This window comes from Arvicanthis niloticus, chromosome 16 (assembly GCF_011762505.2).
Source record: "Arvicanthis niloticus isolate mArvNil1 chromosome 16, mArvNil1.pat.X, whole genome shotgun sequence".
NCBI lineage: Eukaryota > Metazoa > Chordata > Mammalia > Rodentia > Muridae > Arvicanthis > Arvicanthis niloticus.
This window is the reverse complement of record NC_047673.1, coordinates 55,650,333-55,675,104: the sequence shown is the minus strand read 5'-3', so window position 1 is coordinate 55,675,104 and position 24,772 is coordinate 55,650,333. Positions and strand designations below refer to the sequence as shown.

General features: G+C 40.9%; 2 protein-coding genes across 17 annotated transcripts in view; one reads left to right on the top strand and one right to left on the bottom strand.

Moving 5' to 3' along the window:
• Positions 1-4,088: 4,088 nt before the first annotated feature.
• On the top strand, positions 4,089-14,144 carry Tma16 (translation machinery associated 16 homolog). Of its 2 annotated transcripts, none has more exons than XM_034520277.2 (7): positions 4,089-4,226; positions 6,196-6,308; positions 7,818-7,855; positions 8,816-8,900; positions 10,376-10,524; positions 10,981-11,023; positions 12,168-14,144. In XM_034520277.2, exons 1-7 carry the CDS (start codon positions 4,224-4,226, stop codon positions 12,400-12,402), a joined length of 666 nt encoding a protein of 221 aa, XP_034376168.1. In that variant the 5' UTR covers positions 4,089-4,223; the 3' UTR covers positions 12,403-14,144. The 2 variants fall into 2 exon arrangements, with proteins under 2 accessions (XP_034376168.1, XP_076770329.1); XM_076914214.1 differs by lacking the exon at positions 4,089-4,226 and adding an exon at positions 4,737-4,757.
• A 4,066-nt stretch (positions 14,145-18,210) lies between these two features.
• The window catches only part of Marchf1 (membrane associated ring-CH-type finger 1), a 737,296-nt gene continuing 730,734 nt past the window's right edge, over positions 18,211-24,772 (bottom strand). For all 15 annotated transcript variants that reach the window (XM_034520273.2, XM_034520272.2, XM_076914208.1 and 12 more), the window contains one exon: positions 18,211-20,361. In XM_034520273.2, the coding sequence (XP_034376164.1) occupies positions 20,063-20,361 (299 nt within the window). In that variant the 3' untranslated portion in view covers positions 18,211-20,062. The remainder of the gene's footprint in view (positions 20,362-24,772) is intronic.

Genomic DNA, 24,772 nt, shown 5'->3' with positions numbered 1-24,772 from the left:
AGCTGTCTGTTCAGTCTGCTGCTGGCTTTTGTTATAGTGCAGAAACTTAAATTTCATATAGTCTAATTTACTAATTCTTGGTACCTATGCTACTGAAGTCCAGAACAGAAATTTCCTACCTATCTCTATATCATAAAGTGTGTTTCCTATGTTTTCCTCCAGAGGTTTTGGCATTTCAAGTTTTAAATTAAAGTCTTTGGCTCACTTTGAATGGATTTTCACATCACATTAAAAAGTGAAAGATACAGACCTGATGGCGTTTTTCTGAAGGTGTAAGCACTTTGTTATCATTTCCATTGTCAAATTCTGTCTTCTGTCCATCCTCCCAACTGTATGTTTTAACAACTTCATCAAAACGTCAAAACTCAGATGTAGGATCATTCCTGGGTCCTCTGTCGTGTTTCACTGATTGACATTTCTGTCATTGTGCCAGTACCATATTCTCTTTGTCAAAAAAGCATTGTGATGTAATTTGGTGTTAGGTATTGTATTAGTTGGGGTTCTCTAGAGTCACAGAACTTATGGATAGTCTCTATATAGTAAGGAAATTTGTTGATGACTTACAGACTGTAGTCCAACTCCCCAACAATGGTCAGCAGCAGCTGTGAATGGAAGTCCAAGGATCTGGACTCAATCCCACAAGGCAAGCAGGCAAAGAAGAGCAAGTCTTCCCTTTTCCATTGTCCTTATGTAGGTGTCCAGCAGAAGGTGTGGCCCAGATTAAAGGTGTGTACCAGCACGCCTGGATCTGGAATAAAGGCAGGTATTACCTTACCTGGGCCTAAGCTTTTCATATGACTCAAGATCAGAATCACATGTGAGCCTTCCAATTCTGGATTGTAGTTCATTCCAGATATAGTCAAGTTGACAACCAGGAATAGCCAGGATGGTATCATGTTCTTTCCTTGTAATATTGCTCTGGCTGTTGTGGTCTGTGCTGTTTCTGTCAACATAGAAGTATAGAAAGTTTTTCTGAGCTGGGCAGTGGTGGTGCACGCCTTTAATCCCAGCACTTGGGAGGCAGAGGCAGGCGGATTTCTGAGTTCGAGGCCAGCCTGGTCTACAGAGTGAGTTCCAGGACAGCCAGGGCTACACAGAGAAACCCTGTCTCGAAAAACAAAAAAAAAAAAAAAAAAAAAAAAAAAAGGAAGTTTTTTCTGTGTTCCTCTTCTTTGGTTTCTTTTTTTTCTTTCCTTTTTCCTTCAGTGTCTCGAAGCTGTCAATGTAGAGATCTTTCACTTCCTTGGTTAAGGTTGTTCTGAAGTACTTTATACTTTTGGAAGCTATTATGAATGGAATATTTTTTTAGATTTTTCCAAGTGAGTTGATTATTGATAGATATGCAAGCTTTTTACTTTTTGTATATCAGCTTTGTATCTTGCAAATTTAATGAAAGTGTCCACTAGATCTAAGAGTAATTTGGTAGAGTTTATAAGATCTTTTAGCTATAGATAATATAATCTGTCAATACAGATAATTTGACTTTTTCTTTACTGTTGTATTTATACAGTTTGTACCTTCTTCTTGTCTTATTGTTCTAGTTAAGACTTCAAGCACTGTATTGAATAAGTGCCAATAAGAGGCATCCTTGTCTTGTAGACAATGGGCATCCTTGTCCTGTTACAGATGTTAGAGAAAATGCTCTTAATCCCTTCCCTATACTAAAGTGTTGCTAATATGTTTGATGTTTATATCCTTTATCATTTTGAGATATGTTGAATCTATTTCTAATTTCTCTATGACTTTTATTATAAACTCCTAGAGACTTTTTAAAAAATAATTTTTACCATTGAACTTTTATTCATTTTATCATTGAACTTTGCTAAATGCCTTTTCTTGTGATCATATTTGATAAGCTTTTCTCCACCCATGAGCCAATTCAAACCAAATTAAAGTATATAAAGGATGGTTTATTAGGAAGCAGTTCTCAGATGGGTTCACTGGCTGAAGGAGTGAAGCCAAGGAAATCTCCATGGGGACAGAAACAGGGGAGGGGGAAGAGAAAGAAAGAAAGAGAATGTTCAGGCAGGGAGAAAGAAAATGCTGAGAGAGGGAGAGAAGAGATGGGGGAGTGGCAGGGGGAGGGGCAGGGGGAGAGTTAAATGTCTGGATTATATAGGAAAGAGCTTCTGGAGGAAGAACCCTGGGCTGGAAAGTTCAGAGCAGAGGGTGGGTTATATCAGCCATACCTTGAAACAGGTAGGGACTGAGGGGTGGGTGCTGGGAGAACCTTAAGGCCTGGTCTGCTTTGGTATGTTAAATAGGCACCTCAGCTATAGGACCTGGGTCTGAAACCCAGCAATATTATTTCTTTTAGTTTATTTGTATAGTGTATTATATCCATTGATTTGTGTACTTGGTCAAATGTGTGATAATCTTAATGCATTTTTTGAATTATATTATGTATTTTGAATACATCTTAATTATGTAATGTATTTTAATTGTATTTGGTCTGCAATTATTTTGTTAACAATGTTTGCATCTTTGTTCATCGGGAATATTAGTCTGTAACTGCTATATCTTTATACGAGTTTATTCAAGATAATATTGGTTTCAAAGGGTGAATTAGCTACTCCTTCATTTTCTATTCTGAGAAATGATTTAAGAAGTGTTAGTATCAGGACTTTCTTAAAAGTTTCGTAGAATTCAGCCATGAGTCCATCTAATTCTGGATTTTTCTTTGGGTGAGATTTTAATTACTTGCTTTAATCTTATTACTTATTATTAAACGTATTACTTAATACATTTAGTGTATTATATTTACAGGGCTCTTGGTGTGCTATACACATTTAGAAGTATAGCATTTTGGAATAAAAAATTCAAAGTATTTCATAATGATTCTCTGCATTTCACTGGAGTCGGTTGTTACAACTGCTTTCGCCTTAACTTTTACTAATTTGGGATTTCTTTCTCATTCTTTTTGCTAGTTTGGCTAGGGGTTTATCAATCTTGTTATCCCTTAGCGAAAACAACTGCTTTGGCTATTTCTATGTATTGAGGGTTTGTTTGTCTCTATTTCATTAAGTCTTGCTTCACCATGATCTATCTATCTATCTATCTATCTATCTATCTATCTATCTATCTATCTATCTATCTATCTATCCAGGTTTGAAAGTGACTTCTTATTTTTCTAGAACCTTAAAATCAATTATTAGTCTACTATGAAACTTTGATTTTTTGTTTTATTGTAAATATGTGCTTTCCTCTTTAGCTAGCTGCTAGAGCACCTATGATTTTCATTTGTTTCTAGGAATTTAATTTTCTCCTTGATTTCTTCAGTGACCCAGTGTACATTTAAAATTGTGTTGTTACGTGTCCATGTATTTTTGTTAAGTCCTGTAGTCTCTCTTGCTATTGGTTTCTAGTTTATTTCCGAGTAGTCTGATAGGGTACAAGGAACCCACTCATTGCCATCTTCTTCCTCCCCCACCCCTTTTCCCCATATCCCTCTCCTAACACTCCCCCACACTCCTTTCCTCCCTTTCCTTCTTCTCACCTTCCTTCTCTTCCTTCCTGTCCTCCCCTTTCTTTGTGTATGTTAAATCTAGTTAGTTCATGGTATAATTAATATCATAATAGTATTTGAAATACTAACTTCTTTATGTCCTACTACAGATAGGAATTATACAAAAGCGGGGAAATTGACTGTCAAAGTACCTTCAATGCATGGCATGTACTAGGCATTTGATTAATAATTACTAGGTAAGATTTTTCTATGGAATTTTACGATGATGTTCAAAAACAGAACAAGGCTGGAAAGACAGGCTTTATGTACAGCAAGAAAATGGTAGAGAAAATGCAAGGAAAAGCAAAGGCTGACTTTCCCTTACTCTGGGAGAGAGGCGCCTCTAGGTCAGGTGACGCTATATCCTAACAAGGTGCTAGCTCTTGGAGAGCTGCCCCCTGGCAGATGCTCAAGGCCGGCCTTTCAGTTAGAAATAGAAGATAGACACAAGCAGCTTCTTTGGGCTCGACTCTCAGATCTCTGAGCCAGTGTACCGTTCCAGGGCTGTAAAGCCATGGAGGGCGGAAAAAACACTACGTCTCAGTTTCCGGGGAACGCTTTAGAGAAAGCACCAGCCCCTCCCCTTCCGGTCCGCTCTTAATTTGTTTCCCCCCGACCCACGTGTGTTTAGTAAGGAGTAAACTTGGGAGCGGTTACGGCTGCCCTCTGAAATTGTCGCATCTGGACATCGCTGGGCCTCGGTGGCCAGGACATCGCCATGGTGGGCGGCGCCCGTTAGGTTCTCCGGAAGGTTCTGGTCGGGCGGGAAGTACAAGATCGGACCCGGGAATCGCCGGCGCTCTTAGAGGCTGCTGGGGCGGTGCTGGGCCGTGGGTACCTGTCCCGTGATAGGAGAGCTCCAGCGCTTTCTTAACTCTCTTTGTGGCGTTGTCCACTTCTCCCGGTTTCTCGTTTTCCTGAGGGACTTAACTAATACTTTCGGGACCCACCCACCTCTGCCCTGGGGCAAGTACAGATCTCTCTTGCCCAGGGCACAGTCACCCACGAGGTGCACCGTCCGCAGCCCTTTGGTGGCCTATTCTGACCTTAGTCCTGCCACTGCAACTCTCATTTCTACTGGGCAAACGATGCTGTTTTGTTTGTATTTTAAGACAGAGTTGTCTAAACGATTTATGTATAGCAATATAAAGAGCTCATCCACAGTATCCGAATTTACGTTTATAATTGACTTTATTTGCATGTGGATATTGGAGGACAATTTGCGGAAGTCTGTTCTCTCCTTCCACCATGTGTATGTTTGATGTTTAATTTCTTTTCTCATTGGCTCCTTTATCTTCCGCGTGTGTGTTTGCAGTTTTAAAATTATTTTTTTTATACATAGCCAATCTCAGATGGGTTTCAGACTTGGACGTGTCTTCCATCAGATTAATGCAAAAATGAGCAATGTCTAAAAGAACTGTGTGAATGAGGAATTGGTGGATATTTTAATTACCAGGAGAGTTTTTGAGGATTATTTTGAGCTTTATTTTAGCAAAGGAGAAGGGAAGGAAAGGATTACAGAGTGAGAGAGATAAAACAAGTGTAGTCTCAAGTTACGGTATGGTGCATTTTGGACTGATATGAGCTTCAGTAAGGATGGGGAGAAGGAGCTGTGTGAAGGAGAGGGAAGGAATGCTGGAGAAGAAAGTTGGAAGGTACTAGATTAACACTGTATGGAGACAGCGAAGTTTTGTGACTTCTTTGTAAAAGGTTCTAACAGAGTGTACCCACAAAGCAGCCTATGCCTGATTCTGTGGGTTGGATGACAGGTTTGAAAAGCTTCAAGAGCTACTTGGGCTTTAGAGGGATGAATATGGAAGAGACCTACACTTGTTCCCCAGTAGTCTTTTTTTTTTTTCCCTCAGAGATTAGAAATTGTATGTACTCATTTACTTTATGCAACACTAAGTTTTGGTCAGTAGAACATGAGCAAAGAGTGTGGGAAAACTTTCCTGAGTTTTTCTTTTCTACTTATGGCTAGAGAGGGGAGCAGGCTTTAAGCCCTCGAAGACTGTCTGGGAGGTTATGGGCTGGCAGGGTGGGGCACGCCTGTCTCCTTAAGTGAACCAGGACAGATGGACCAAAATACAGGATTGCATAGCTTAAATAAATAAGTAAATAAATAAATAACCTTAAATATAATACCCATGAGGAGTGAATTCTGAAGGCCTTAACTGGTAAGGCTCAGGTGGGGAAATGGTTTATTTGCTTTTAGGTGTGCTGATTGTGAAGTGGGTTCTATTGTTCATAGGATGTTGGTTGGGACCAGCCAAGTTTGGTCCACTTTGATTTTGCATGTGCCATTGTGCCACTCTCTTTCATGAGCCACAGTGAAATACCTGCTAAAATTCTGTGTTCTTTATTTAACCTTAGAGACGTCCTTAACTGTAGCCAGCATTTCCAGCCATGAGTCTCTTCCCTGTTCTCAGAACTACTTTAAACTGGCACGGCTGGATCACTGAGTGGTGTTGACTCTGTGTTGATTTCTTTTGGTCTGCTGCCATTGGAGATGTCTGAATGGATCATTTCTTTTATGATCATGGGGAAACAAAAGACTGTTAGGATTAGTAACATATCTGTCCAGTCTCCTGATTCCTGTTGTGACTTCTCTGGCTCATTGTATCTTCAGAGGAGCATTTTGTGACTAGAGTCACTTAAAGTATCTAACAACATATATCTTGTCTTTTTAGCCTAAAGGACTGAAAGGAAAAATGGTAGGACGGGAAAAAAAAGTCATCCATCCATACAGTAGAAAAGCAGCTCAGATTACAAGAGAGTCTCACAAACAAGATAAGAAGGAAAGGTAAGTAAGTGTCTAGTCCCATTAGCACTGGGGAAAGTTTCATGCATCTACTTAACGGGTGGATGTTCCTCAGTTTCTGCTCTCTCTTATTGCTTTAATAAACATGTTCCCATTAGTTCTTGCACCAAGGTATAAAAGGCCTCCAGTCTCACAGAGCTAACCTAAAACATAAGTTTAGGTAGCAGTTCTTGGTGAGTGTAGTAAAGAACAATTAACACAGGTTAGAGGAAAGTTGAGGAGAGGTTCTATTTTATAGGAGTCATGGAAGACTCTTCATGAAGTCACTTAACATTTGAGCAGAGCTGAGACTACTGAGGAAGGCATCTCAGCTGTGCTTTGTAACATAACAAAGAAAACGTGGGATTTGTGCTTGGATATGTAGTGTTCTAAGACAGGTTGGAAATACCATGGTTAGGGAGCTGTTAGCATTTGTGGGTTCGGTGGATTGGGGCCAGGAGACTAGATCATTGAATGAGTGCTGTAGGTGGGAAAGAAGGTATCCCAGGACTAAGGCAGTCTAGCTTGCCTACCATCTCAGAGTTGGGCAGGGTTTGGGGAGAAGTCTGCCACAAATACTAAAAGAAAAAAATGCACCAAAGAACATTAAGGTATTTTTAAACAGATTTCTAAACCCTTGCTTTGGAAATTTTTTAATTTGTATACACTGTTTCTTACAAGACCCCAGGAGAGGGCCTGAGCCTGAGGGGAAGATACTGACCAAAGAGAAGTCGTTTCTGTTAGTCTGGACTAGCTTTGCTCTTCCAGTGAGTGTAAGGGGCATCCACGTAGTGGCTGGTGGAAACTTACACACTTTTATTGTATCTTGATACCTTGCCTAAGACCTAAAGCCTCACCTAACAAAGCCTGCTGTTTTACAGTGATTTGGCTAGATGTTTTCTAAGAGAGACAGTGACAGCATAGTTGAATTTTCTTTCTTGCAGGGGATGCACCTTTTTAAAGTAATGATGTATGATGGCAGTACTGTCTTAAAATGGCCTTCGGTTTTCAGCTGTTCTTCATCACTGAGCATTTCTGCCTTTCTATCATGATTTACTACATCCGAGCAGTGTAATCTTTGCCATTGGCCATCTGTATATTTCACAAACTTCATTGGGCATGAGGTGCACCATGGGACTTATTAGAGCAGGGTTTTCCACTAAGAGTGTCTGCTGAGGGACTAGGGTGAGCGTTTCCCAGTCTCTTCCAGGTGCTGCTACTGCAGCAAACACTCATAGCCCAACCAGGCCTCTGTTTGCATTAACAGGACTGGTTGTCTTTAGGCTTTCCTGGAGACACTGGTGTGCAGAAACAACATTCTAGTGACAACTTGGCCTACTGATTTAAAAGATAATTATGGCATTCTGTGTGTCTTTGTCGTTGAGATTTATTTTTATTATGTGTGAAAGAGTGTCAGAGTTCTCTGGGAAGTTTTTCTTCGCAATATTTCTGATAGATTTCTAAGCCCTTGATTTGGAAAATTTCTAATTTCTGTGCACCTTTTGGTTCAAGATTGAAGACTGAGAGGGCCTTGCGTCTCAACCTTATTGGTAAGTGGTCTGAGTGCTTCACATTCTGCCTACAGTATGGTGACGTTTTTGCTCTAAACCATTTTCTCTCTTTATTATTTTTATCAGATGTTATTTTTTAACCAGACTTACTAAAAACAAATAAATAAGTATAAAATATACACAAATGAATTGGAACAAAGCTTCTGCCTTCCAGAGTAGACGGCTAGTACTCCATTCAGCTTAGCTTTGTAGAAACTTCATTGCTGTGTACCTGTACTGCCTGGCTCAGGTTTAATCCTGGCTTCTGACAGCTAAGGTTATAAAGGGTATGGCTGGGTTAGCTTCCCACAACACATATATACCAGAGGAAAAAGGTTGGTTTTGCGTGTACCTTAGGGGTTTCAGTCCATGAAGCCAATCCTATTGCTGTAGGATCATAGCAATGCAGAAAGCACTGGCAGAGAGGTGTGTGCTAAAACAAGCTGCTTGCTTCTTGCTGGCCATAGAACACAGATTGGAGTCTAGAGTCCCAGCACCCCGTCAAGGGTATTCCTCAGTGACATAAGAGTGCCTATGGGCCTCACCTCTCAGGGTTGTCATCTAGTATACCAGGTGCTAGAGAACAAACAGTTAAGGTCTGGGCCTTGGGGAACAGCCTAGAAGCAACCTACAGCAACGGCTTAAGCATTACAGAGCAGAGGGCTCTTGGTTGATATTATGGGTGTGCACATGTTCAGTCTTGCTAGTAACACAGTCTCCCTCCCTTCCACTCTTTCCTCTTTCCCGTTTTTCCTCCTTCCTTTCTGTCCACCCCTCTTTGTTGCTGTCTTCTGTGGATCAGATTTATTGCTGATGAGTTTTACCCACATGTCCAGGTTTCTTCTTTTCGTGACACCCGGCACCTCTCTTAGGCATAACATGCTTAGTAATGCTCCTTATAGTTTACTCAGTTTCATGTGTAAGTGTGAAATCGTGCTCATCTTTGGTACTTTTTCATAGGTGACAAACTTCAGTGGTTTCACAGTCAACTGGATACCAAAAAAACAAGATATTCAAAGAAAGATGCCTGTGAATTAATTGAAAGGTAAATATGGGGCATATTGTGAAACAGGGATCAGAAAAGAGAATTCCAGCCTAGTTCTTAAGAGATGGATCTGCCCTCTGGGTTTGGATACGAGCAGATGGGATTTTCTTTTCTGTTGCCGTAAATCTCCAACCCAAGAAGGCTCAATCAATAAATAATACAACTCAGATATTCTAAGTACAAACTGCATGCCTAGATTGGGCAGATTCACCACTACACTACTTTATTCTCCAGCTATGAGATCCTTATAATTTGTGTTTTTTCCAGGCCATGTCCTTCTCCTCCATTGTCCTTCCACTCTGGGGGGTTGGGGAGGCCTTCATAGGCCCCTCAGACCCAGACAGCTTTTAATACATAGTTCTTCATAGGCCCCTCAGACCCAGACAGCTTTTAATACACTCTGATGCCACCTAGAGGGCTGCCCTAGACATTGTGTGGGGAGCAGTAAACTTTTATCTCAGGTTAGTTGAGTTCTAAGCAATAAGTTGGGCGCCAATTTGTGGCAGTAAGTCTCCAACCCAAGAAGGCCTGATCCATAAGAACGAACACAACTCAAATATTATAAATACAAACTGCATGCCTAGATTGGGCAGAATTACCGCTACACTCTTCTCTTCTTTTCTTTTCTGAACAAAAAGACTTAAGTTTGTATCCCAGCTTGACCCTGTTTTATTTTCCTGGGGTTCAGGAAGGTTTCCTGGAGAAGGGTTGTCTGTATTGGTCCCTCTGGGTGTCAGTCAGCACATTGAGGTAAGGTAGCTTGAAATAGTCTTCAGGCTGAGAGAATGGTATCTAAAGGCACAGGGGTGAGAGAGGAGCTGACAGCTGAAAAACCCCAGCAGACATTTTACGTGACTGGAACAGCAAGTTCAGAGGTTAGTGAAGCAGGTACAGTAAGGGACAGTGGCTTATGAGCAGCATTCGGTGACCAGCAAAGGACATGGTAAGCTCTGGGGGACTTTCTAGGAACCACATGTGATCACCATGCTTTCAGACCATATCCTGGCAAGGGGGGTGACATTGCTGGAGGACTTAGTAGGAGGCCACTGGGACCATTGTCCTCTCTTTGGCTAATAGGAGCTTGATGCGGGGCTAGAATGCAGCAATGTGAGGAGGTAGAGCTTAGCAGAGTAGGAGAGGGGCCTGGGAACCTCACCTAGAACGGCTTACTGTGTCCTGAGTGGGAGCTCAAGGGATGGAGAGGGTGGGTGGGGCAGGAGAAAGGGCACATGGGAATGCCTGTCAAGGGTGAGATGGTGAGGTGCTGTGGTTCAGTGTCAGGGCCTCAGTTCAGTAGACCGCATGCTGGGGCTTTGTTCACTGAAGTTAAATGCTTGGATTACTCAGGATAGCCATTGAGAAGGCTAAGGGAATGTAGGATTTGCAGATGTCAACACCTGGGCACTGCAATTTAAATGAATTAGTTCAAGCCCACATATATAGGTATTGTAAGTCAGATCCTGTGTGTTTTTCAGATACTTGGATCGGTTCAGCAGTGAGCTGGAGCAGATTGAGTTACACAACAGCATCAAGGACAGGCAGGGAAGGCGGCACCATTCCCGCGAGGCCGTCATCAAGCAGACTATGGAGCGGGAGCGGCAGCAGTATGAAGGCTATGGCTTTGGTGTGTATGCTCAGATTCACTTTGCCTTTGCAAAGTAGTATCTGATTTATAATGAATTTCAAGGTTTTGTTTTATTGATTTATCTTGATCTTTTAGTTTCCTTTTCTTCATGTATTGACAACTATCAGTTTCATTTCCTGTGACACTTTAGAGGCGTCTACTGTGACCAAGTCACTTCCTAGCACACACCCAGCTTGCCTTCCCCACGGAGCTGTTACTTGTCCATCTCCAGACACATCTGAGTCCCTCATAAATGCCTGTAACTCCAGCTTTAGGGACCCACACCTGGACTCTGCAGACACATGCACGTACATGACATGTAGACACAGGCACATTTACACCTATATTAAATTGTTTTTATTTACATCAGCCACCGTGTTGTAAGATAAGAGTAAAACTATTAACAACTAAATTTAGAAAGAATGCCTAATGGATATTAATTATTTTCTTTCTCAGAGATCCCAGACATTTTAGACTCTAATACTCTGCAGATTTTCCGGTGAGTATCTGAATTCCTTCAAAGTTATGTGAAATGCACAATGCATGTACTTCTCTGAGTGTAGACATTAGTAAAGAAGAGAGCAGAGAGTGTTTTGTTGGTGTTCTATCCTGTTAGTGTTCTTGTGCCTGTCTGCGCAGTACCTAGTGTGCACTCATTCGGCTGATGCTGGTGATGCCATTTTTCTTTTCCAGCCCCTTTTCTTTTCCAGAACAGTTTAAAAATCTCATATAATATGTTAGAGATGTTTCTGTTCTCCTGTGATGCTGCTAATTTGTATTTCTTAACTATAAAGTACTGGAACAGATGAATAGAAACCAATGCCAGGGCGGGAGTTTTGTCCTTGAGAATCTTTGGTCCAGGACTCTGTGATTGTACCCTAGTAACCATAGAGACCACTGAACTGTAGAAACTCAGATTTTTAAAGCACAGATTCTGTATATTAGAAAATGCTTTTTATTAATAATTTTGGTTTTTAATAAAACATGTTGGGGAGTTGGGATTTTTTTTCTGAATTGAAATTGGATACATTTAAATCTAGGTATTAAACAAAATGCATTAGTTGCTTTTAAAGCAGTGTGTATCGTACTTCATCCACAGAAACTGAGAACTGTGAGGAGATGAGTATAGCATGTCAGCTCTGCTGGGGTGAGCACTTCCTGACGTGGTTCCAGACTTCTCACATGAGATGATTGAAACTAGAATTGTCATACAAATAGGGACAAAGATGGGAGGTATTTTTTAAACGATTCAGCTGCGGTGTACCTGTGTGTGAGAAGAATGTCATTCTCTTATTTATTTAAGAGGTTTGCTAGTCGTGACATAATTGTAACTTATGAGGGTCTTGAGACCATGTAGCTTGATATAGGAGAATATTTAGGGGAAGTAAACTACACAGACCCTATAGTCTTCTTGTGCAGTTTTTCAGTTTAGATTGTGTAGGATTCTGTAAGGTAATAGATATGACTGTAGCAGTAACAAGCAAGTCTTCAGGCTTGGGGTGTTGCACGCCGGCTCCTTTATGTTGATGCTCTTTTCTCATGCATGTGAAAACTGTTGGAAGGCTGTGTGCAGCGGGCAGAGCTGACAGTGACAGTCCTGGCTTTGCCATTGCCACCCTCAGCACTACACTCATCTTTTCTAGGGAATGGGATTTTGATCTGAAGAAGTTGCCAAACATCAAAATGAGGAGGCTTTGTGCTAATGATGCAGTTCCTAAGAAGCGGAAACAGAAAAACATTTTAGATATAGAAAAGGACTTAGGAGAATTAGAACTAACAGGAGACATTGGAGACGCTACAGATGGGAAAGTAGAACCAGCAAGTGAATCAAGTGACACAGATGAAGAAATGACTCCAGTGCCTGCCAGTCCTCACTGAAATACGTGAGACCCTCCTCACGTCCTGCTCGCTGACTGTGGCACATAGTCATTTACGTGGGCTGCTGAGATGGCTCAGCAGGAGGGGGCTTGCAGCCAAGCCTGACTGCTGAAGTTTGGTTCCAAGGATCCATGGGTTAAAGAGAGCAGATGCTACAAGTTTTCTTCTAATGTCCACATGTTCACCATGGGAAGTGCGCATATGCACGCACACAAGTAAAATTTATTTTACTAATTATCTATGTAAGAATTTGCTATTGAACTCATTCTCAAATAAGTATTTGCAGTTTCAGAATAGGTTTATGGTTTTTATTTAAGAATTCTCTTTAAATTGCTTTTAAAATACAGAGATTGTATTCATCTGCTTTTCATTATAGCTAAATACCCAATACTGGGAACTTAGCCGAGAGTCTAAATAATAACCCAGTGCAGTTCTGCTGAGGCTTCTCTGTCTACATCACATCATGGCCGACATCGTCGGAATGGAAACATATCGGAGGAGGATGCAGCAGCAAGATAGGAAGGAAGGTCCATATGTTGCCCTAAAGTCCTCTCAACTGTGAATATCAGCACATGGGAGGGGAGCAGTTTTCTAATACAGAAACTCGAGCCAGGGTCAGAGTTAAAGCCTATTGAAAACAGCAGTGATCTTCAATGGCTTTTTAACCTGAATTTTGTAGAAAGGGGAAGTGAAAAAAAATAGGGATAATGAAGATAGCCTGGTCAGTGAAGTGCTACAGAGTGCCCAACTGAGTTTTTCCCCAACACCCATAGTAAGTAAGGGGCTGTTGCCGCGTGCCCATCATCCCAGTGCTGTGCAAGGGAGGGTGGGGAGAGAAGGTGAACAGTGCTGGCTCAAGAGTCCCTTTGAGCTAACGAGGTGCTCTGCAAACCTGTAGCCACCACCTGCCCTAGAGGCCAGACACCGCCTGAGGAGTTCGCTGACGGCCCTCAATCTTGGGTGGCATTTTAACTCTGTGCCATTGTATATTGGAAGTCACTTGGTTTTTGATTTTACAGAGAATCACACCTAAATATGGCTTCATTCTTAGAAGAAACTTTGGATTTTTGAACAGTGTTGGGACTATTCAGGGTCCATGGAGACTATCTAGAGAACCATGGTGTTTTAACTAAATTCAGTTTGGGGTGGCCAAAGGCAGGATGTTGTGATTTGAATTTTAAATGTTCCCCACAGGCTCATGCTTTGAGCCCTCAGTCTCCACCTTCTGGTATTGTGCTAAAGGTTGTGGAGCATTTTTTGAAGTGGGGCCTGCCTGTCCCTAGGGGCAGGTCTTTGAACATGGTACCTACCCTGGGTCCAGTCAAGTCTGTCACCAGACAAGAAGCCCTTGACAAGTTGCTGCAGGAACTGTGACAAACAGAGGTCCTTCTGAAACAGAGTCAGAATATACTTTTCTTTTAGTTTTCCCCCAGTTAAGAATTTGGATTATAACAGCACAGAAGTAAGTAATACATCCTTCAGGTATCAGTTCAGGAAGCACACTTGGGTGATTCTTTAGTGTATTCCCAGCAGCAGATCTTTGTTGGAGAGTACCAGTCAAAAAACTGTTGCCTTGTGCACATTTCGGAAGTCATGCATATTGATCTTACTGTTTCCCAACTGAGTTCTTTCCCTAACCTTAAGATAATTATTGTATTACTTTTTCAAAGTTTGTAACTTCATCATTTCTAGCTTGCTGAGTACTCAGCAAGTGGATCTGTATATTAAACAGCTCTCCTGTATTTTGCTGTATTGTTTTCTTTCCACAGACAAGCAAACCCTACTCCATATTGTTTTCTCTGAGACCCAAATCTTGCCTGAAATCTTTAATGTAATTACACAAGACAGAGCTCTTTCTATAAGTCTATTCTTTAAGATTGTGGTAAATTGCTCTCTAGATAGTGTAACTTGGAAACCTACAGGAACATGTGTGTATTTATTAATATGTAAACATATTCATTGTAAATGCACTTGAAGTGACCCTAAGAAAGCAGACACATCTTGGGTAGATGTGCTTTTTTTTTTTTTTTTTTTTTTAGCTTTTTAATGAGTTGATCTGTGTTTCATGTTGATTTGTCCTAAAGGTTTTTTCTTTGACAAAGCTACAAACTTGAGTTTTCCCAGCCTAGAAGTCTCTACAAAAGCTCCCTAACTGCAGGCAATGAGAGCTCAGCGAGGAACAGTGTCCTTTCCCACCCAACCGCAGTGCAGCATGGGAGCCAGAACAGCCACACGTGGAGACTCACCCACTCTTCATACTCCTTACAGTTTTTTTTTTTTTTTGTTTTTTTTTTTTTGTTTTTTTTTTTTTTTTTTGTTTTTTCGAGACAGGGTTTCTCTGTGTAGTCCTAGCTATCCTGGAACTCACTCTGTAGACCAGGCTGGCCTCGAACTCAAAAATCCACCTGCCTCTGCCTCCCAAGTGCTGGGATTAAAGGCGTGCGCCACCACTGCCCGGCCTCCTTACACTTTTTAAAAGGGGAGTTTGGAACTGAATTGTTTCCGTTCGCTGATATATATTTATTCTTAACTATTTTTGAGGCCCACTAAGGAAAATATTTCTTCTTTGGTCAAAAGAATGCTATCTACTCCTGGCCAAGTTACCCAAGACGTAAGAGTTAATCCAGTTGTTCTGGTCCATCCTCTGGGTAAAGGATTACTCCTTAGAAAGGCCAGTTCATTTTAACTGATGCTAAAGAGATAGGAGGGTTAATTATCCCTTTAATGAGATAATGTATTAACCCCCCCCCCCATCTCCCAAGAAAGCTGGGCCAAGGTACAGGAAGCTCTGATAGGTTGGTCCACCTCTCAGAAAAGGGTGGGATTTTTTGTGTTTTGCTTCCCCTGACCCCTCAACATGGTTCTGAACTTGAGCATGCCTTCTCTCACCCTTGGGTTCTCTTCACTTTTAATCTGAAGCCCTCTAACATGCAGCTGCTTGTTTCAATTGTGGCTGACACCCATTGCTAGTCATTAAGTTTACATGGCTCTCCAAACTCCCCATTCTCTCCCTCCCGCAGCAGCTGTGATGTCCATCTTGCCTGCCCTGTTGTTGAATATAGTCCTATAAAATTGACCTGGAGCTTCTTTCTGAGTCTGATCTCAAATTATTTTATTGACTAAGAACCCTGGAAGGGATCCCCAACTTCCCCAATAATGTAATAATGTCCTAGGTGGAGCCTCCAAAATTTCCAGTAATATCACAACATTGGTCACTACAGATTTTACGTAAGTATGTTCACATTCTAGTTAAAAACTTAGATCATTATCAGATCTTAAATTAAGAATTCAAGGGTTTAGAAGGCTGTAAAACCAACCCTCGGAATCCCAGTCCATTAGACCACTTGACAAAGAGCAGAGAAACTACAGCCAAGATTTGGAGCATTTGTTTAATATACAAAGTCTTTCACAGATAATTAGTTTCCTTAGTTTGTTAAGCACACATTACTCACAAACAATAAATTGTTAATGAAAGACAATTAGGTAAAACTAAAAAAGTACAAATGCCCAATCTCAAAAATTGCACACAGTTAATATTTTCTCCTTTGTTTGAATGTTACATCTAATTTCCACATGGGCTTTCTTCAGATATGGGGGAAACACTGCAGCCCAACTGAACAGCTTCCTTTTACTTGTACTGTTATGTAAAATAGCACCATTGAGCCAATGGAAGGACCAGTTACAATAATGACAGTAGATTTTCTACACTTGGTATTTGCTCCAAAACATCCATTGGCAAGGCAAGGTAAATTATATCTGACAGATGGAATGAATGGCCTCCTCCCCCCCCCCACCTTTGTGATTTCTCTGTGATATTGTATTAATGACCTCATTTTTTAGCTGAAGAACAAATGGTGGTTACCCATGTCCTTCTCACAAAAGAAAAACTACAGGTATGAGTGAGGGTACTTTATGGGATATCACTGATAGCAGCAGCAGCTCTAAGTGAGGTTTTGATCTTGGGCATTTTGAGAAAGACTGATGTCTGCATTTGTAATATCCTGGGTAACTGGGACTCAGGATTTTTTTCTCTATTTTTGTAAGGGTTTGTTACTGTTTATACTTAAGTTTACATGCTTTGGGTCACTTTACTTTTAAAGACTTTCTCAAGGTCATTGGATGTGCTGGAGTCAGAGCTACAGGTGGTTGTGAGCTGTTATGTGGGTTCTGAGAGCACAAGCAGAAGCCTCTGAGAGCAGAAGGGTTCTAACTACTAATGCACCTCTTCTATCCCTGGGCTTCACCCTAAATGTTTTAATTTAATTCATTTCTCATTGAATATTTACACCTAGTGACAATGTCAGCTCTGGATAGAAAGCATTTTTGAGGTCTGGTTTATGGTGTTTCTTGTACCTGTAGCTTCATGTTGTATTTATAAAAATCCAGTTTTAACAGTCTAAACTCAGTAATCATTTCGTTTCAGTTTCACTTTTTCCATGAGAGCAGGTAAACACACTTCAAGATCATGTCATTCTGTCAAGCTGGTTTTTCTCTTTGAGCAGTAAGTCAGGCCATCAAAGCCAAACCTTTTCAATGTTATTAAGAGAAAACACCATTACCACACAATGTGAAAAAATGTTTTCAATATTGGCTTTACTTTTGGAGAAAAGTCTCATGTAGCCTAGCCTGGCCTTTATTTTGGATTCACTATGTAGTAGAGGATAACCCTGAAATCCTAAGCTTCCTAAGTGTTGGGATTACAGGTGTATACCTACCATGCCAGCTGCAACATATGTGTGTGTGTGTGTATATATATATATATATATATATATATATATGCACAACTAATTATATATATGCATATATATATGGGCAGCTTGTTTGAATCATAAATGGTAATTTCAGTTAATAATTTAGAGAAAAAAATTTTGTGGGTTTTAAAGCATCAAAATATGTCAGAATAATCACTGAGTGGTACATACACTGTTCAGAGTTCTATCATATACTCATTTAAAGACAAAGCGTAACCATAGTTAACTTGAAGAGTTGAGCTATTTAAAACGTCATGGTGCCTTTTTTCATTGACTTAGCAAAGCTTGTCTCTGCTTTTTATTCTGTTTAGTGCTGGTATACACCTTAAAAAATCAGGTATAGCCAATCACCTTCCTCTGTGAAACAAGCTATTCAAATAACCATCTTGCTTTTAAACAGTGTTTTCTGTGGTAATTAAGGGGTATAACCCATTTCCTCATGCCTTAAAAAGAGAAATCAATTTTACTTTGCAGTTTACTTGCAAGAAGAGGTAGACCTCTTTGTGTGGGGTATTGGTAGCCAACACATTGTCATCATAGGAAGAGCAAGGGGAACTGTACAGAAAAGCTAAATGATGGTGAACACTTTTGTGTGAGGTCACAGGCAGTCCATCCTTCCTTTGCTGTTTCTATTTTGTTTGTTTGTTTGTTTGTTTGTTTGTTTTTCGAGACAGGGTTTCTCTGTGTAGCCCTGGCTGTCCTGGAACTCACTCTGTAGACCAGGTTGGCCTTGAACTCAGAAATCCGCCTGCCTCTGCCTCCCAAGTGCTGGGATTAAAGGCGTGCGCCGCCACCGCCCGGCTGCTGTTTTTATTTTTAAATCTTTAACATGGAAACTTGGCAGGAAGTTAATACAAAGTTCTGCTATTTGTGCTGAAGGCCTGGACCAGATTATTTATGTCCATTGCTTTGTCCGTGTGTATTTAACCCATGTCCCTCCTGCAGGCTTTAAGGAGATGAGTATTTAACCTTTTGTTTCTTGACTTGACCTTAACATTTCTTTCGCATATATACATGATTATACATGTCACACACACACACACACACACACAATTGACATTGTTTACTATGTCTTTATTTCTAAGGGTGGGACTTTTGGACCCAGTGTCAATCACTACAAATACTCTTCTCATTGAAAGATCCTTTTGTTTTTCCTTTTCCTTTATCATCCACGAAAAACAAACACTGATCATTACAAAGTGCATGGATATAGAACCCAGATTTGTGCAACATGATGCCCATGCTTTGGTTTTTATGGCCATCTCTGCCTTTTCAGGATAATAAATAATGACAGCTAACAACAACAACAAAAGTCACTTTAAGAAAATGTGGTCATCTTTTTTTGGACAGGTAACTATGTGTGAGCATCTACCCGGCTCATTGCAGTTGTCATTCATATCCGTTGATTTGAATCTGTGTAGAGCACAGTAATCAGCTGTTGAACTGACAACCCAGCCCGTCGTTCACCATGGAATGTACTGAATATTTTTACTTCTGAGCTGAATGAGGGAAATACTGTCAGATTTAAACATGGGGTTGAGATCCTTAATTAAGATGCCCATGTCACGTTGACACTTTGTGTGGAATTAGAAACCTTAACACACCTGATTTAGTAGCAAAATAAATTTTTATTTCCCTATCATAATTACTTTATAGCTTCTGTACAGAAGTTGACTTTGTAATGTTGCTACACATTTTACTGACTTCCTATACTTTTGGTCTTTTCGCCCCTTTGAAACTTGGTTGAAATCAAGCCAGAATACTTAATTTGATGAGTTTAGTGCTTTGTAAATCATAACCTTTAAATGAAACTGCAAAACAGACTAATGGATTAAACTGCTGTTTTAAAATAATCAAATTAAATGAAACAGATGTCGTTTCTAATGCAAGGCTCTGCTAACCCATACTCTTAATTAAATCCTGCCCAACACACTTCATTCATATTGAGGTGTGACATAAATACTTGCAGAATTTTGAAGACTTGGTTTAAGGAAATAAAGAAAGCTATTTTTATAATTGTTTCCATTGATGACATGAAATAAGTAGTATAGTGTTAACTAAATTATGAAAATCAATTGACCTATTTATTTGTACGTTTCCTAATGGGGCACACGAGGAGATTTAATATGTACAACTGTGGTTGTATTTGTAGCTCACATTACATGTCTGTTGTTGAGCACTGTGTAAGAGGGACCAGAAAAACTAAACAAAACCACGGCATGATAGTTGCTCAAAAAACACTGCTAGCTAAACTCCACAATGCTCTGAAAATCTTCATTATTTAAACAAAATTCCAGACATTTCTATCTTCAAATGTGTATTGCATCCATTTCAAAACATGCATCTGTCAAAATAACCAGACTTCACAATAGCCAGAAAAATTAGCTGTCAAAGTATTTAAAAAAAAAAACAAAAAACAAAAAAAAACCCCTCTCAAGTCCTCTAAGTTTGCTTCTGGCACACAATTTCAGGCTTAAGACCAAATTGTGTGTGTGTGTGTGTGTGTGTGTGTGTGTGTGTGTTTGTGTGATTTCCAGTGGAGAAGGCTAACATTACAGAACCCTACAAAGAAGCATACATTGCAATTGAAGTCTGTTCAGGGGTTTCCTCTGCTCTACTCAAAGGAGTACCACATGTCCATCACTCTGGAAAACTGGTTCGTACCAACCATTCCTTCAGAACTCATTCCCCAAGACACTCTGCCTTTCCAGGTCCCACCACAGGCTCTGCTTCTTGGGACCCTGGCCACTTGCTGTTTTCTTCTCATTTCCTTTTTGCTCCAAGTCAGGACAAACAAGTCAGTAAGGGAAAGGAGAAGATAAAGAAACCACCAGAGCAGAAGCACTTCTGTTTGTAGTGGCTGAGGGCTGCAAAGATCCTTCTGTGAAGAAGTTCCCCCTCTACGTCCATCAGACTGGTATAACTTCGGGCGGGGCTCCCTCTGCAGTTGGCAGTGTATTTGAACCTGTCTGTGGCACGGGCACAACCACAGCATCCTTGATTTCTGTGTTCACGTTACACGGGAAGTTCTTCTCCAGTTTGTTGGCAGTGTCTGGGCAATTCTGCACAAAGATTACACGGTTGTAGGCCTTTAGCCTGCGCCACAGTTGGACGTAGACTTTACACTGTACATACATGAAGACGAGACCTCCTGTGAAGCCAATAGCCACCACAACCAGTTTTGTCCAAAATGGCCATTCCAGCACACCTTTGAGAAAGAGAGAGTGTTATTATCAAGTTGTCATTTCTACATTTGGTGTACCCCTCCCCCCCACCATGGTCCATACTAAGTACACCTACTTCCCTGAATTATGTATATTGTACCTTAAGCTCAGGCAAAGAGAATGGGGTCAATTTGTGGTTGCCCAAACTATGAAACAGTGGCACTTTCAGTATATCCACGTTTCTCAAGAAACAATACAAAGGACTGATTCTCAGTTGTTGTGGCTGTGAAAATTGCTTTGTTTTCAACCGACTAATACAAACTTCAGTGCCTGGCAAAAGTTTTCATATTTTCTGTCCCCTTGGTCACTTGTGGGTCTAGTATTCATGAAATATGACTTCCCTGCATTTTAGTAACAATTTTTTTTCTTTAAGTGTGTTACTTCTAACTCTTCTTTGAAAAAATGGGGGGGGGGGCACTCTGAACTTAAATGGATTTTGCTGTTGGTAGAAGGAATCTTCCCACTGCTGTGGCCTCATTAATCTTGTTTCAAGTCACCTAACTCTACTATCTATGCTTCTTTCCTAACCAAGGCAAGAGTATGCAGTAGAACTTTCTAGAAACTTTCTGGGTAGCCAAGAAATTTCCTTCAACTTCGTTATGATTTAATTAATTCAGCAGCTTTAGCTTGGTAACAATGAAGAAAATATGTTTAAAACTCCTAGTTCAATAGTTAAAGCTACCATAAAGAGATGCTCACAGTAAGTCTATATCAAAGAAATAAAAGAGCAAGAAGAAGCATTGGTCCTAGATTGTTTTTATAGTGGACTTTACTCTAAAATCATTCTAAAACAACAACAACAACAAACCAAAGAAATCTGGTTTAAAAAGAATATATTGTTAGGGTTTGTTCCATGAATTCATGTGTCTGCTTAGGTCAGATTATAAAACCAACAGTAAGAGAAGGATCCATCAGCATTTAAATATTTGGAAACTTGTAATTTGTAATATTTATTACAAATTTTACACATTTAATTTACATATTAATTTACATATTTACTTTACCTCCACAAATATATTGCATCTTTTTCCATGTTTGTGGTATATATGGGCATGTGTATGTATGCCTGCATGTTTAAGGGCACATGTGTGTCAGGGTACATGTATATGTGCACATGTGTAGAGGCCATAGGTTGATTGATACTGGGGGTCTTCCTCACCTTATTGAGGCAAAGTCTGAACCCAGAGCACACTGACTTGACTACTTGGGCTAGCCAGCTTGCTCCAGAGACCTCCTATCTCTACCTCCTGTGTGCTGGGATTGCAGTCAGGACACCACACCTGCCAGCCTGTATGTTGGTGCTGGGGATCTGAACTCCGGGCCTTATGCTTGCATGACAAGTGATTTTACTTGTTGAGCCATCTCCTCAGATCCAGCTCTGCAGCCTTTAATGCATAAGAAGGTTCTTGTGTCTAGAATCCCTCCTGATGTGTTTAGAAAAGACTTCCTGTCTTTATCTTTCACTTGTGGTTGTTGATCATCCTTATCTCTCTAATCTAGCTCTGTCTCTTATACTTTATCTGATGCCCTATCTGGGTAGCATTGGAAACCAAGTGTCCCCTCTCCTAATGCTGGTTCAGGCTGCCGCATGGACTGTCCCCATCCTCTATATAACAAACTAGTGATTCATTGGAGCCCACCCTCATGAGTAAAGGATTAAATTTGTGGCAGGTTGACAAACACAGAATCCAGGCCTCAATTCGTGACATTTCCTGCTAGTCCCTGCAGAGACTTCACGGTCCCTATCACCATCTCAATCTAGGCCAACCTCTGAAGTTGGCATATAAAGAAAAGGATGGTTTTATTATCTGAAATGGCAAATGCCTTTTTCGAAATACTTCTACTCGTCTACATAGACTTTCATTAGGAATACTAATAATGTTAATCCACTTTGGAGTAAATGGAAGGACTGAGAATGTTAAATTGGGAGAGTGAGGACTTCCTGAGTCACTGCTTTGGAGAAGTAACGTGGGACGTTATGGTCCCAGGGATCAACGTCAATGCCTTGGGCTTGCTGCAGGTGCCTTTCTTTGCTAAGCCATCTTGCTCCTTTTAGAATTCACCGCAATTGTCAGGTTAGAAAGGCAGGCAGTCAACATGCTCCTTGATGAGAATAACAAAAGCCAAGCTGGAGAGTTGCTCAGCTGTCAATCTCCGAAAAGATAGGAGCTCAGGTCCCAGCATCTAGGTTGTAAAAACTTATCTAGTCTCCCTTTCCTGCCCTCCAATGTACCAGTGTACACCTTGCGTGCCATTTTTTTTCACACACATCACACACAGGAACACGTGCACGCACTCACAAACAAATAAATCTTTAGGTAAAATAGCCAAACTCCACACAGCTTAGCTGCACCTGCTATTCTAGCTGATAACATCTTCACTGCCAGACAAGTAAAGGAACCTATTATGCGTGACTGTGCAGCTGCTGGTTGGAATGCCAGCTCTCTCCTGGTGCAACTACCTGGCTCAAGCCAGAACAAATACCTAACCAAAGCACAGAATGGAGGGTGAAGTAAATGGTTATCGTTCTAAGTCACCACCTTTTGATCCATTTTTTATGCTTTAGATCGGAGGCAAATTTATTCTTACCCACAGGATTCTTGGTGTCAGATACATGAACGAACAGTGCTATAAAGATAAACTGGTGAAGTGCACAGGACCAGTCCCTGGCGGCCTGTGGGATTTGAATGCCTGTGAACAGCCATTGTGGTGGCCCAAATGACTTACCTGCCCCATGTCTCTGGCTGACTAAGCTGCACACTAAGAGCAGCAGTTTCCATGGCACCCACATTCAAATCTTTCTCACTTTATGCAGACTCCAACTTTCAGATGCTTCCAGAATCCAGAAGGTGTGGAGTCAAGTTAGCCACCAGCCATGGTGTTGGCACAGAGCCTCACCATGTACCCCTGCATCCCTGGCCTCACCATGTGCCCCTGCATCCCTGGCCTCACCTTGTGTCCCTGCATCCATCCCTGGCCTCACCATGTGCCCCTGCATCCCTGGCCTCACCATGTGCCCCTGCATCCCTGGCCTCACCTTGTGTCCCTGCATCCATCCCTGGCCTCACCATGTGCCCCTGCATCCCTGGCCTCACTATGTGTTCCTGCATTCCTGGCCTCACCCTGTGTCCCTGTGTCCCTGGCCTTGCCATGTGCCCCTGCATCCCTGGCCTCACCCTGTGTCCCTGCATCCCTGGCCTTACCATGTACCCCTGCATCCCTGGCCTCACTATGTGTCCCTGCATCCCTGGCCTCACCATGTACCTCTGCATCCCTGGTCATTTTAATTCTTTACACCAGAGATGCACGTAAAAAAGGCACAAAAATGAATGAAAAGGCCTTTAACCAGAAGAATTAAGCAAGCATGTACACTGAATTTGCTAGGGAGTTCTCACATTGAGCTATCAACCAAACGACAGCCACTTATAAATTGGACTGTAGTCCCTGGGCCCTTTCAAATGCTTTGCTTTTGGGACATATCTTTTCTGAAAAACCAAAACCAAAACAAACAAACAAACAAAAAAACAAAAAACAAACAAAACAAAACAAAACAAAAAACAAAGACAAAAACAAAAAACAAAAAAAAAACCCAAAAAACAAAAAAACAAAACATGTTTCCCTTGGAAGTAGAACCAGGTCTCTGGCCTTCTCTCTGGCATACAGGCTTGGATTCTTTGATATCTCCTTTTCTGTTTTCTCTTTGAGTCAAGCTGAGAAACCAGAAGGTTCTCGATGGGTTTGTGATATAGCTACAGGTCAGTCAATTACATTTTTTCTTTACTCTTGAACCAAAAATTTCTAGGTCTCTCTTTGAAGGATTCTATTTCTTCATGCTCTGTGTGTCCTATCGTATGACTGGAAACACCTAGAATGCATCTAAATCTAAAGCCTTTGAATCATCCAGCAGAAAGAGAGAAGCCAGAAGCTACAGGGACACCCTATGTCTAAGAAGTACCTCCCTAATCACCGGGAATAGCTCTGGCTGGAGTCTGGATTACTCAGAATTTCAAACTGACTGCACCTGTGAGCTGTCTTTCTTCGCTTCCCTCGTTTTCCGTTGTGTAAATTAAACAGAGCAGGGTATACTTTCCTTGATTTCTTTTAGTATTAAAATTAAGTTCTTCAATAAAATTAAAATGTAAAATTCAGTGTAAATAAGCTATGAATGATGTGTCATGCCACATATAGAAACATATTTCTGATAACATAATGCAAAATGCCAGATCATGATGTTTGAAAACTATATTTAAAAAAGGCCTTAGAAGACAGAGAATCTAGCTTTCTTGGTTTCACAAGTGAAGTAAAGGAACTTTGCTTCAGATACGTGATTTTCTTCAACATAACTTCCAGTGAAGAAGGCAGAGCTAGAGCCCTGGTCTATCAGCAACTACTAGG

Bases quoted from the DNA above. Each gene is read 5' to 3' on its own strand.
- Tma16 (XM_034520277.2), top strand. The intron at 6,309-7,817 runs GTAAGTAAGTGT...TTTTGGTTCAAG, and splicing joins AAACAAGATAAGAAGGAAAG to ATTGAAGACTGAGAGGGCCT. The intron at 8,901-10,375 runs GTAAATATGGGG...TGTGTTTTTCAG, and splicing joins GCCTGTGAATTAATTGAAAG to ATACTTGGATCGGTTCAGCA.